The sequence below is a fragment of the Carettochelys insculpta genome, chromosome 2, assembly GCF_033958435.1.
Source record: "Carettochelys insculpta isolate YL-2023 chromosome 2, ASM3395843v1, whole genome shotgun sequence".
NCBI classification, from domain to species: domain Eukaryota; kingdom Metazoa; phylum Chordata; order Testudines; family Carettochelyidae; genus Carettochelys; species Carettochelys insculpta.
The window spans coordinates 221072779-221083838 of record NC_134138.1 but is presented as its reverse complement, the minus strand read 5'-3'; the positions used below and the strand labels follow the sequence as shown (position 1 = coordinate 221083838).

At 43.0% G+C, this 11060-nt stretch overlaps 1 protein-coding gene across 1 annotated transcript; it reads right to left on the bottom strand.

The window, feature by feature from the left end:
* Positions 1 to 1160: 1160 nt before the first annotated feature.
* On the bottom strand, positions 1161 to 10981 carry POLR1F (RNA polymerase I subunit F). The gene is made up of 4 exons (XM_074986193.1): positions 10725 to 10981; positions 10275 to 10416; positions 5869 to 6077; positions 1161 to 1648 (listed from the first exon to the last, which is right to left on the bottom strand). The coding sequence occupies exons 1-4, from the start codon at positions 10943 to 10945 to the stop codon at positions 1264 to 1266; spliced, it is 957 nt and encodes a 318-aa protein (XP_074842294.1). The 5' UTR covers positions 10946 to 10981; the 3' UTR covers positions 1161 to 1263.
* Positions 10982 to 11060: the final 79 nt, after the last annotated feature.

The window sequence follows — 11060 nt, the reverse complement described above, 5'->3', positions numbered from 1 at the left end:
TCTTCCTATTTGGCATCTTCTGCACTCCCTCATTAACATGCGCCTTTCGAAAGCGAAGGGCCAGTGTAGACGTAGCCAGTGTAAGTTACATGACATAGGCTTGGAATGATGTGTTTTGTAACTTGTGCTCAAACTGTGCATCTTCGTTGTTATGCATAGAGTCACTCTGCCAGGATATATCTGGCAAGATACCTTTAAATGGATTGCTTTGATAAAGTCATTTTTAGTGTAAGCTCCAGCTTATGTGAAAGGATCTTTCAACATTCTGTTTATTCAGGTGTCTGATTTGCCCAATTCAACTGTGTAAAATGCCACATACAGTACTAAAAAGGTAGCCCTGTTAGTCTGTGTCTGCAAAAACAATTAGAAGTCCCATGGCACCTTACAGACTAACATTTTTTGCATCTGACTAGGTGGGTCTTTGCCCACGAAAGCTTATACTCCAAAAAATCTGTTCGTCTATAAGGTGCCACAGGAGTTTTCATTGTTTGTACATAAAGTACTATCAGTTCTACTCTGGGTTCATGGATACACCTCTTCTGCAGGGAATAATAATGAAGTGATGTTATGAATATGAAGCACCTCATTAGGCTAATTCTCCCCGCAGCAACTTTGAAGTTGTAAACTTCAAAGTGCTGGCATGCCATGTAGCCGCGTAGTAAGGGAGTAAGGGCACTTCGACGTTGTGCAGGTACTTCAAAGGGCCTGCGGCTACTTGGAAATTGCTGTGGGGAGAATTAGCCTAATGAGGTGCTACACATAAATTGCAGCACTTCATTATTATCCCCCTAGTGTAGACACAGCCCAACTAACTTTAAGGACTTAAAGCCTGCATGTAAGTACTCCATTTAATTTCACTAACAAGAGAAACATGTTCTTCAAGTTAAGGCACTGACTGCCACTCATGACATTGGGTTCATCTCTCAGATCTGCCAAGCACTTCCTGTCTCTCTTTGGACAAATCACTTAATTTCTGTACTGCATTTCCTCATCTGTAAAACAGGAATATGTACTGTTTCTTTACCTCTGGATAGTGAAAGGCACTGCCTCTTGTGAAAGATGTACAGTATGAGCATATATACACTGCCTAGCAAAATAGGGCCTTGCTCTTTGTTGGAACCTCCAAGGGCTATTGTATTATAAGTGACATCTGAAATAGCCAAACTTAAAATATTATTTTATTGAAAGTTCATCAAGAACTTCTGAAAAAAAGTTACAATCTTACATTCAAGCATTGCTCTTTGGAATTCTCCAGTCCATTTGTCATTTCTTTCTCTTTTTTTTGGCTTTGGGTTCTTGGGACAATGGAGATAATTCACTCTCTTCATCTGCATCACAATGTCCTCTTTTCTTTCTCTTAACCTTGTTTTGTTCACTTGGGTAACCACTACAGTCATTTCCATAAATTATAGATTTCTGCTTTTCCTGCTTATGTTTTTTCTTCTTTGTCTTTTTATCACAAAATCCATTTATTGTATCAGTGTTCTGTTCTTCTGAATCTTTCAACACAGTAGTATTTGCATTGTCTGTAAGCTCTGTGTCATTTTCTAACTCACAGTTCCTTCTCTCTTTTTTCTTATGTTTTTTCTTTGGTATTTCATCTCTACTTATATCTTCAGGTATTGTTTCAGGATATTTGGATTGCACACTGAAGAAACACACAAAACAAGGAAAAGCTTACACAATGAGAACTCTATAGGTATTTTACACATCATCATTTTAAGCTTTGCTAAAATATAATAATTACATGGAGCTCATAAATAAGACAGAGCTGTGCTAAGCCACGCAGCATTAGGCAAAAAGACTAGGACATTTTTAGTAATAAAGGGATTTGTGATATGTTAATACAGGTCCAATTTCCAATATTAGGTTAGTCTCTATTCTGTTAAAAAATTAGCATTCGCTCTTAAATTCTAATTCTTCTGATTAGTATTATCTGCCACTTTGGCTCATTCATGTGATTTTCCCTTTGTACATAGTTCTCCTCCGATCCTGTGTTCCGTTAGGCAAGTGCACATCAGGTTACTTAAGCACATATATGGAAAGTATGTAAATAGGTGGAGCATGACTACCTAGATGAGCAGTATTAGACAACACAGGACATGCTTAGTTCTTCTGGTTCACTTTATGCATACAAATGCAGCTGAACTATCAAACTTTCATCCTCAAAGGACTTACTATACCTCAAAAGTTATAACTTGTAATATCTTAGATCACTTTCTCTAGTCAAGGAGAGACCATATGCTTATAAAAGATAAGGGAATCATTACACTGATGAAAAAAAATGAATTCATGAAAACCTTTAGAATCCAAACACAATGCTTGTAAATACAGTCATGAAGATGCCTACAGGCAGTTATCTGGAATTATGAAGTCAAATATTTTCAAACGTTCTAATACAGATTGAAAAACAAGATGTCCTGTGGCACCTTATAGATTAACAGAAATTTGGAGCACCAGCTTTTGTGGGCAAAGACCTGCTTCATCATTATGTTTCAGGATATTTGGATTACACGCTGAAGAAACACACAAAATAAGCAAAAGCTTACACAATGAGAACTCTATGGGTATTTTACACATCATTGTTTTAAGCTTTGCTAAAATGCAATAATTACACAGAGCTCCTAACAGAAGACTGGGAGCTGTGCTAAGCCACACAGGAATTCATTAGAAAAAAAGACTAGTAAAAAAGGGATTTGTGATCTGTTAATGCAGGTCCAATTTCCAATATTTGGCTAGTATCTATTCTGCATTAGCTCTTGAATTCAAATTCTTCTGATTAGTATTATCCTCCACTTTGGCACATTCTTGTGATTTTCCCTTTGTACGTAGTTCTCCTCTGATCCTGTGTTCCGTTACGCAAGTGCACATCTGGTTACTTAAGCACATAAACAAAAAGTATGTAAATAGCTGGAGCATGACTACATAGATGAGCAGTATTAGACAACACAGGATATGCTTAGTTCTTCTGGTTAACTATATGCATCTGACAAAGCAAGTCTTTGCCCACGAAAGCACATGCTCCAAAATTTCTGCTAGTCTATAAGATGCCACAGGACTTCTTGCTGTTTTTGAAGATACAGACTAACATGACTACCTCTCTAATACAGATTGAAATGCTCTTGTCCAGCAACATCCTTCATCCAGCAGGACCACAGAGCACCCGGATGAGACAGCACCAAGCCACCCGAGGAGCCCTGCTGTTGGTAGGCAGCCCCGCTGGCAGCTGGATCTGTGGAGGCCCAGGACAGCCTGGGTACGGGAGCCCTGTGAGGAGTCCCATGACTGGGGCATGGGCCTATCAGCAGCCCCACAGCTACAGCGAGCCCTGGCAGGGGTTAGGGGAGCCAGGCAGCAGTGCAGCTCCCACCCCAAGGCAGCCTGGGAGCAGGGAGCCTGCAGCAGCCAGGAGGAAAGCTCAGCCAGGGGCTGCTGGTCCCCTGCAGGGCGGCCAGGAGGCCTGACTGCCTTCGGCCAGCAAATCCCCTCATTCAGGACCATTCAGGTCCCAGGGGGGCTGGACTAGGGAGATACAATCTGTACAAGAAATTTCCATAACTCTGAATCCAAATAAACTCTGAACACCACAATATTTATAGGTGACGTATGTTTTTATCTGCCACATTAGTCTTGCTCTGATCAGTTCAGGTAAATGATTTATTAGCATGAAACTTGAAAACCCATACCGCATAAAAGACTGTTTACAAATGAATCTAAACACTGAATTAGACATTCTATAACTGCATAATAATCAATGATAAATGGGTCAGGTTACTGACATTAAAAAGTACTGTTGACATTGTGGATTAATTCACTGTTACACAAAATATCCAAACACACAAGGAGGTGGGGGGGAGGGGAGAGAGTGTGAGTGTGTGTAAAAAAAAAATCAACAGACCCCACCCAAAGATCTTGAATGGGAACTGTGTTGTTCATCATTTCCACATGTGATTTGGAACAGGGATGAACAGCAATGTGGCAAAACAAATTTCTGAAGACAGTTATGTCCAAAGCTGACTTTAAAAGGAACACACTGGGTGACTATACAACAAATGGCATATGAAATTCAATGCTGATAAATGCAAAGTAAGGCATACTAGAAAAAATAATCAACTACATACAAAAATGGTGGGGTCTTCCTTAGCTATTACCACTCCAAAAAAAAAGTTTGGAGTCATCATGGATAGTTCTCTGAAACCATTTGTTCAAGGTATAGTAACAGTCCAAAAGATTAACAAAATGTTAGAAACTATTTCAGATCAGAGAAGATGATTGTGCAGAATACAACTGAGGGATATACAATCATGAACTGAGAAAATGAATAGGGAAGTGTTATTTACAGTTTTGCATAACACAAAAACCAGGATCACCCAATTAAATTAATAGGCAGCAGATTTAACATGTAAAGAAGTACCTCACACAACGCAACAGGGAGGTAGCTGTACCTCAACCAATGTTACAAATGTCATCATGTGCCAGCAATACATTGGACAAACTGGGCAAATACTTTGCCAGAAGATGAATGGACACAGACCAGACATTAGAAATCTTAATACATATAAACCTGTCAGTGAGCATTTCAGTGGAGTGGGCCATTCTGTTAAAGACCTGAGAATATGCGTCCTGCAACAAAGAGACTATAACAGTAGATTACAAAGGTGTGGGTAATACTCAACTGTGGTTCATACTGAAATTCAATACACTAACTAATGGTCTTAACAGAGATAGCAATTATCTCATGCATTACAATGACTGTTTCCCAGACACATGTACCTTGTAATCTTCACCCCTCACCTCCTTCAGTTCTATGCATCTGATTTGTTAGTTTTTATTACAATATTTTTTTTGGACCTCTGTACTATATAACGGTCAGTCTGTACTAGAAATGCTATAGATCTGAAGAAGTGAGTCTGTCCCACGAAAAGCTCATAACCTACACGACTGCTGGTTTGCTGACTACAAGGCAGTCAGACAGCCTTTGGAACTTATCAGGGGACACTGCGAAGTCCAGAAGTACAACCAGGTAAAAAAAAAGATAAGGCTTTGTTTCAATTGCTATGTCTACACTAGCCCCAAACTTCAAAATGGCCACGCAAATGGCCATTTTGAAGTTTACTAATGAAGTGCTGAAATGCATATTCAACGCTTCATTAGCATGTGGGGGGCCGCGGCACTTTGAAACTGATGCGGCTCGCTGCCGCGCCGCTCGTCCTGATGGGGCTCCTTTTCGAAAGGACCCCGCCTACTTTGAAGTCCCCTTATTCCCATCTGCTCATGGGAATAAGGGGACTTCGAAGTAGGCAGGGTCCTTTTGAAAAGGAGCCCCATCAGGGCGAGCCGCGTCAGTTTCGAAGTGCTGCGGCCGCCCGCATGCTAATGAAGCGCTGAATATGCATTTCAACGCTTCATTAGTAAACTTCGAAATGGCCATTTGCGTGGCCATTTTGAAGTTTGGGGCTAGTGTAGACACGGCCAATGACCATGAGTCAAGATGCTCTGGGATGCAACCGTACTTCTGATGTCCTTACATAGCCAACTGACATAAGCTGGGAGAAAACAACAGAGGACAGACCACTCAAACTTGCTCTGTTCTGTTGATTACCTTAGAAACATGTCACTGGCTCATCTGACAGGAAAATGGGATGAATGGTCCATTGGCTTGGGCCTTTATGGACATTATATTAACAAATATTTTTAAATCTGACTTAAAATTTACTATTTGTAGCAATAAGAAAGCATATATAAAACTCAAATGGGAAAAAATATCACAGTTAAGACAGGACACTGATTTTAAAGTATTTTATTTTTAAATAAATCCACTTAATCCCCAGTTTAGTCTGAAAAAAATCCTGTAATATAATGCCGTACCTGTCTTTACTCAGTCTTCCCCGAATAAAAAACACTCCAGCAGCATCAGAATCCAAATGCAATACTTCAAATTCCAGTTCATCTCCTGTTTTTAACCCAAGGTTCTGCCACTCTATAGCTGACACTCGATCAGGTTTAGGGATGGAAGCATTGAAACACCCATGTATCAGGCAGCCAATATGGCTAGGGGCCACTTTATTGATCACACCCTGAAAAAGAAAAGAAAACCATGTAAGACTAAGGGCCACAAATTTGTGCAAGAAAGTAAATGTGTGAATATTCCTATACAAGTTTATGCATGTAAATCTATACCATCAACTGCACAGCAAATGGATTTAGTACTTGTACAAATGGAAGCCACATCTTAAAAACTGTTGCTAAATCTTTCAAATTAAAAATACAGAATTAGGCCTACACTAACATTTATGTCAGCAAAACTTATGTCACTCAAAAGTGCGGAAAAAGGTACTTTTCGTACATAAAACACCATGCGAGTGATGTTAAATTTAACCAAAAAAGCACTGGTGCGAACAGCTCTGTCACCAGGAGACACTATCCTACCAACATAGCTTCCACCACTCATTGAGCTGGTTTTATTGTTAACAGGAGAACCCCCTCCACTGGCATAACATGGCTACACTAGGGCTCTTTCAGGCATACTATATTCCTTTCTTAGAGGTGTATGATGTACGTGAGAGAGGCAAAGGAATGGATGGAAGGAGTGGGGGGTGGGAATGGCATGTATACAGATTATTAAGCCAATTTTAAAATGCTCTATTTCCATAAACAGCATTCAGTTTCACATTTTGATACTCATTTGTACCTTCTGACCGACTAAGTCTTTAGATCAGTCACTCTCAGCCTCTGCCTGCAGGCTGCTTGCAGCTCAAGCAGCACACAGTTCCAGCCCATGTAGTAGCTTCAGGACTGTAACTACGCAGGGCAGGAGAGACACCTGCCCCGCATGCAGGGCCTGTGGGAGGCTGCAAAGATGAATGTGCAGGATTGCATCTGGTGTGAAACACACCCATCACCAGGGTCAGGCCAAACAGCGTCAGCTCCCACACCTCATCCCGGTAGGATAAGACACAGCAGCACCTGCAGGAGGTCAAGGTATTCACGGACCAGCCTTTAATTATCGCAGGTCCAGTGAATCATGACACTACGTTCACAGCAGAAAGCAGGATGGGCAAGATAGAAGACCAGAGGGTAGCCAAGGTAAAGGACCAGAGAGCATGGAGGGAAGGGTAAGGTGGCTTGGAGAACAGGGGTGAGGCTGGTGCATGTGGGACAGATTCAAGGTGGTGCCTTAGGGTAGTCCCTGCATAGGCGGCTAGCTACTGGGGCAAGATGGTGGAGGGTGGGGGACTGAGTGCAAGGAGGCAATATGACGGAGGGTGGAAAATTGCGTGTCCAGGGCAATTGCTGGGGGCAGCGTCTGCACCCATGTTCTCATGCATTCAGCCCCAACAACACTGGCAGCAGCAGTGCACAAGGAAGGCCGGCAATACACCATGTCATACTTACAATTAATACATTTTAACAATTAAAGTTTTGACTTATTTGTCTAGTTTAAAATGCTCTTGATAGAGATTAGCCAAACTTAAATATAGACTAATATCAATATGAGTTATATTGCTGTCATATAACGAATATTAATTTTTTGTAGATGTGCAGACGGTACATTTATTGTGTGGGTGAGGCCCCCCTAACACACAGAGGCTATGTCTACACGTGAAGCCTACATCGAAGTAGCCTATTTCGATGTGGCGACATCGAAATAAGCTATTTCGATGAATAACGTCTACACGTCCTCCAGGGCTGGCAACGTCGATGTTCAACATCGACGTTGCGCAGCACCACATCGAAATAGGCACAGCGTGGGAACGTCTACACGCCACAGTAGCACACATCGAAATAAGGATGCCAGGCACAGCTGCAGACAGGGTCACAGGGCGGACTCAACAGCCAGCCGCTCCCTTAAAGGGCCCCTCCCAGACACAGTTGCACTAAACAGCACAAGATCCACAGAGCCGACAACGAGTTGCAGACCCTGTGCATGCAGCATGAATCCCCCGCTGCAGCAGCAGCAGCCAGAAGCCCTGGGCTAAGGGCTGCTGCACACGGTGACCATAGAGCCCCGCACGGGCTGGAGAGACAGCGTCTCTCAACCCCTCAGCTGATGACTGCCATGGAGGACCCCACAATTTCGACGTTGCGGGACGCGGATCGTCTACAGGGTCCCTACTTCGACGTTGAACGTCGAAGTAGGGCGCTATTCCGATCCCCTCATGAGGTTAGCGACTTCGACGTCTCGCCGCCTAACGTCGAAGTTAACTTCGAAATAGCGCCCGACGCGTGTAGCCGCAACGGGCGCTATTTCGAAGTTAGTGCCGCTACTTTGAAGTAGCGTGCACGTGTAGACACAGCTAGAGAGCTGCATATTGAGCCCACAGTGGTAAATAGGTTGAGGCTCATTGCTCTAGATAGGTCACTGTACAAATTTGTGGAGTGACTAAGGGGAGAATTCTCCTATGTTAAAATTATATCTTCACAATTAAGATTCATGAAGTTGATTTTACCAATACTGCCAAATCTGGAAAACAACGTTAATACATAACTACAAAATGCCACGTGCCTACACAAACAGGCCAATATTCTGACCTACTTTTTTGAATTCTAAAGCTTGGAAGCATTCACACAGAGGCATTTGTGTTAAACTACGAGATAACCCACAGGCCTACTTATTATTTTGAAATGCTCATGAGCAAAATTCTTTGTTTTGTTCATTTCTGCAAAAAAGAACAGAATCACAGCAGAAAGCACTTCATAAGCACAAGTAGTCACATCTACGATTAATGAATGAGGCCATTATTTACTTTATATATAAGCCTGTACTGGTATTAGGTTACCAGCACTCATTTGGGAGGAAAAACACACCTACAATTGAGAAAGAAGATGAGTGAAGTAGCATCTTTTACTGGACCAAATTCGGTTGGTAAGACAAGCTTTGGAGGTACACAGAGACCAGCTGTACACTACAAGTTTGTAGTAATATAACAACACCACCTCAGTGGTATGAAAAAAATACAGGGTTTTTTTTTTTGTATTATGAAAAAAAGAGGAGCTGGTACTTGGCCCGCTTCCCACCCAACCAATCTAAAGCTGCCACGGTGGCACCAGCACAAAAAAAGCACTGGAAAAAATATACCCGAATAACATAGTTATCCCACTCTAATCCTCAGTGTTCACAGTGCTATGTTGATGGGAGAGCTTCTTCCACTGACACAGCTACCTCTTTTGGAGGCAGACTATGATAACAGGAGAAGCTCTCCCATTGGCATAGAAGGATCCTCTCTAACGTGCTACAGTGGGGCAGCTGCAGCAGCGCAGTGTTTTAAATGCAGACCTGCTCAAAGCTCCTCTTCAGGTCTGCGAAAGGTACTAACAGTGTCACAACTAAATACAAGATTGAACAGACGGTTCAGCACAAGTAGGTAGCATGAATCCTAAGGGACCATTCAAGCTGAACTGGCCCATTAGTACCTCTGCAGTCATACGACTAAAATTTAAGCTCTCAGGTTTATCTGTTGAAAGTGGTATGAAGGTTTCCTTTGCGGATGAGGACAAACAGGTCACCTACATAATGACTTCTTCATGAAAAGCCTTCACCCACAGATGTAATGTTTTAGTATTTTATCGTTTTCTGCCTGAGGTCATTCAAGATCAAAGTGATTGCTTTCACCCATATAGTTCTAACTGGCTCATTAAGTGCACTGGATGAGGTACATCCCATGTTGTGATAGGCCTGAATAGGGCCATGGATCTTGAAAGGTGGGCTGTGCAGATTTGATCACTGCAGCAGTAAAGACATGTCTGCATTGTTCTGGCAGTGTCTTGTGCAGGTTCTAGTTGGTATGTCCCAGCCTGTGCTTACTTGCTTCTGATGATGAAGAGTATGGAGCAGTCTGAATATCAGAAAAGCAGGTTCAGGAAAGCTTTCCAACCAACTCACTTTTCAAGATCCACAGATCCTACAGACATCTGTCAAAATTACTTAAAAACTATCTGTTTGATCCTGAATTTTGCTGTGACAAAAGGCACCTTTCCCAGACCTGAAGACCATATAGTTTGAAAGCTGGTCTCTCTCACTAGCAGAAGTGGACACAAAAAAGACATTATCCCACTCCCTTTGTCTCTCTAATATAGTGGGACTCACACTGTTATAAACATTATATCTAAAACCAACAATTTAGAAGGAAAAACATTCAATAATAGAGTTAAGATAGTTCAGTATTCATCTACCAATGGTAACAGCATCTACATTCAACTATCTATTTAATATTAAACTAATTTGTACTTATTACAAATATACATAAAATCAGAAGGACTATTTATTTACATACCACAAGCTTTTTTCCTTTCTTTGGAGAGAAGATGACAAAATCTGCTTCAATGTTAAAATGGATGAATCCTTGGTCATCATAAATATCACCTAATTCACCCACTACTCTGATATTATCATAAGCCACTGGCACTCCGCTGAAACTACACCGGGGGGAAAAAAAACATTTATTTTAACGTTTCTGCCCAACATCGACAGTGCAAAATCAGCATGACACTGGACGGGGGAAAGGCAGACCTTCCCTCCGCGTTTAGGTGCCTCTCCTTTTGGGGCCCGGTTTGTGAGTAGGTTGCCAAGGGGGGGTCCCAGGCACATGGCGCGAGGACGGGAACACGTGAGAGTACGGGGGGATGACGGTACTCGGTGGTTCTCGCGGGCGGAGGGAGGAGCTGCCCTGTCCCCGAGCGCTCAGCAGGGGAAGGGGGAGAAGGTTTGTGTTCGCGGTTCCCACCTCTCCGAATATCGCAGCAACTCGGCGTCCAGCTGGTCGCGGATCCCGGTGCGTTTCCGGTTTAGGTAGCGCGGCGCCAGCGCGATGTGCCTCCGATGTGGCGCCACCACCAGGCACGAGTAGCGGCTCTGCACCAGGCGGCAGGCTGCCGCGAAAGACGGGACCTCTGGGCAGGGCAGCGGCCGGGAGACTGAGAGCGACAGCTCCTCGGTCGCCGCCATGTTGTCTAGCCAGCCCTCTGTCCAGGTCTAAGCATGGAGCGCGCGCGTCACTCCGGCGCGCTGTAATGACGTCACAATATACGCATGCCAAGTTTGGCGGCCCTCGCCGAGGGGA

Excerpts from the sequence above, each read along its gene's own strand:
- POLR1F (XM_074986193.1), bottom strand. The coding sequence starts at position 10,945 with ATGGCGGCGACCGAGGAGCTGTCGCTCTCAGTCTCCCGGCCGCTGCCC. Across the intron at positions 6,078-10,274 it reads AGAAAGGAAAAAAGCTTGTG|GGTGTGATCAATAAAGTGGC; the intron begins GTATGTAAATAA and ends TTTCTTTTTCAG. Across the intron at positions 1,649-5,868 it reads GGAAGACTGAGTAAAGACAG|TGTGCAATCCAAATATCCTG; the intron begins GTACGGCATTAT and ends GTGTTTCTTCAG.